General features: G+C 46.5%; 1 protein-coding gene across 1 annotated transcript in view; it reads right to left on the bottom strand.

Annotated features, from left to right (window-relative positions):
* Positions 1–2,421, bottom strand: part of IL22RA1 (interleukin 22 receptor subunit alpha 1) — a 9,263-nt gene that overhangs the window by 1,622 nt on the left and 5,220 nt on the right. Inside the window, exons 4-7 of the mRNA XM_033519627.1 lie at positions 2,152–2,336; positions 1,563–1,698; positions 1,259–1,380; positions 11–541 (exon numbers count right to left, since the gene is read on the bottom strand). Of these exons, the coding sequence (XP_033375518.1) occupies positions 11–541; positions 1,259–1,380; positions 1,563–1,698; positions 2,152–2,336 (974 nt within the window). The remainder of the gene's footprint in view (positions 1–10; positions 542–1,258; positions 1,381–1,562; positions 1,699–2,151; positions 2,337–2,421) is intronic.

Here is a 2,421-nt window from a genome sequence, read left to right as displayed (position 1 = left end):
TCTCTGCCTTTTCCAGCCCCTCACTCTGCAGCAGGAGCTGCCTCTGCCCAGGGCTCCTCTGCATCACAGACTCCAGTCTGTCCCTGCTCTTCCACAGGGCCACCTTTGCCTGCTGCTCTTTGTAATCCCAGTGGTTGCAGCTCTTTCCCAGCCCCTGTGTTTGGAGTTTTCCATGCCCAGAATGATGTGGTGATGTTTCCCCGAGGCTCTGCTTGGTGTGAGCTGTTCCTGGCACACACAGCCCGTAGGTGATGGCCAGGCTGCTGCTGCCCGTGGCTGCAGGAACGTTCTGCTCTGCTCCCTGAGGAGTGTAAGCACTCAGAGCTGGGAATTCCACCTGGAAAGGCTGAGGGGACAGCGGGAATGCTGGAACATCCTCCTGCTGTTGGTAGGGACAGAAAGGCTCCAGGGTCAAACCTTGGCTCATCTGGGCCAGCTGCACTTCAGGGATGGAGAGGCGAGGTTTGGGAAAGCTGAGGGGTTTTATGATGTGCTCCACTGTCAGTGTGAGAGGCTGGAACGATGGAATCCCTCTGAAGTCCTGGTGGAGCAGATAAAAAAGCACCAGTTATTAACAAGAAGCTGTGACCTTGAAGCTTTAGTTACTCTAACATTTCTCTAATGTTTTCTTTGGAGAAGTGTCAGTAAGAGCCGGTAACAACCACCAGGGACCTGCTCTGCTCACAAAATAACTTCCTTTTTGTTCCTGGAGAATGACCACAGGAACACAGCCATTTCTCATTGTGTACCAACTGAGCAGTCCTGAAACATGAGGAAGAAAATCTCCTGCTTTCGCTTTTGCAAGATTTGGCCTAAGCCCTGCAGGATGGAAATAACATGAAAATCCTTGAGCTCATTAGCATGAAAACCCAATTTTGCCGTGAGAAATCCCAGGGTTTCAAGGGGAACTGAGGATTTAGGATGCCTAACCTGAGGGGCTCAGCTTGGGGAAGCTTCTGAGCACCCTGAAGCATCATTAACCCGCAGTGATTACCCAGACCAAGCTCATTAACCCTTTAAAAGAATTGGGGTGGGTTTGGATTGGAAACTGGGGAGAAATGTTTTGCTCAGAGAGCAGCACAGAGCAGCTGGGGCTGCCCCTGGATCCCTGGCAGTGCCCAGGGATGGGCTGGGAGCACCTGGGATGGTGGGAGATGTGGACCCCATAGCAGGGCATGGATTAAATGAGTTTTCAGCTCCCTCCCAGCCCCAGAGAGAGGTGGTTGGTGATTTCCAAGCTGAGCTGCAGGGCACTCACCAGGGCTCTGGGCTGGGCACTGCGCTGTTTGATGTATTTGTAGGTCACATAAGTGCTGGCAGCAAACACCAGTCCAGCACAGAACGCCAGGGCCACCAAAGAGTAGAAAATCCACGTTTTATCTGAGGAAAGAACAAGAGCTGGATTAGAAAAACATCACAATTAGCCAGGTGATGGCACAGGTTTGGTCTCATTGGAATGAATTCTTAAATTATTCAAACATTCCATGCTGAAAATCGATGTATTTTGTGCATCCAACATCCCAGCTAGACTTTTCAACTTTCAGCAGAGTTAACAGCCTCACCTGACAGTGTTTTGACCCAAAACACCTGAGGTTTGCTCCTTCTCTGCAGCAGACAGATGTAAACTGTCCCATTGTATTCAGTGTCTGGGTCCAGGTTGGAAACTTCAAATTCTTTGCTGTGCTCATTCTTTGTCCACTGTTGAAAAGAAAGGTAAAATCTTCTTAAGGGGAAGATTAAATTGGATTAAAAAAGATTAATTTTCTTCAATTCAGATTGCAAAATTCAGCGTAAAATATTATTTACTAATGAGGTCTTACAGGGCTCTAATTGTTCTGTATGTATGGAACTCTGATTTTTTTCTGAATCATATTTATATGATTTTGTCTATTATTTCTGCATTTAATTTTGCATTTCAGTTTCTTAAGACTTGAACTACTAAAGTCATTTTCAGTCACCAGTGGTTTTACTTTTTGCTACTAGGCAAGTCCTTTTTTCCCCAGAATTTAAGAAGAAAGCTTAAAGTTCTTATCCTGAGAGTCAAAAACTCCAAGATTTTCCCTTCTACATCAGAAATCTCCCCCATCCTGTATCAAAGGAGACCTGGAGATTTTTAAAATGGGATTTACAACATCCCAGCTTGTGCTTTACCTGCTGCTGTGTCCTCTGGTTGAATATTGTCAGGTGATAATCCACAGCCCCAAATTTGCTGTAAATGTCCTCCACAGTGAGCTGCTGCTCATCCTCACCCCGCAGGGGGGTAAAGGGGGGTCGGATCAGGAACTTTATGGAGCGTACATAAGGAATATATTCCACTTGTGGTGCTCCTATGATGGCTGGGAAGGGCAGAACAGGCAGTGTTAATATCTTAATATCATCTGATATCTTAAACACAGCCCACACTCACTCAAATTGTTATTT

Source organism: Parus major, chromosome 23 (assembly GCF_001522545.3).
Source record: "Parus major isolate Abel chromosome 23, Parus_major1.1, whole genome shotgun sequence".
Taxonomy (NCBI): domain Eukaryota; kingdom Metazoa; phylum Chordata; class Aves; order Passeriformes; family Paridae; genus Parus; species Parus major.
This window is presented reverse-complemented; position numbering and strand designations above follow the sequence as displayed.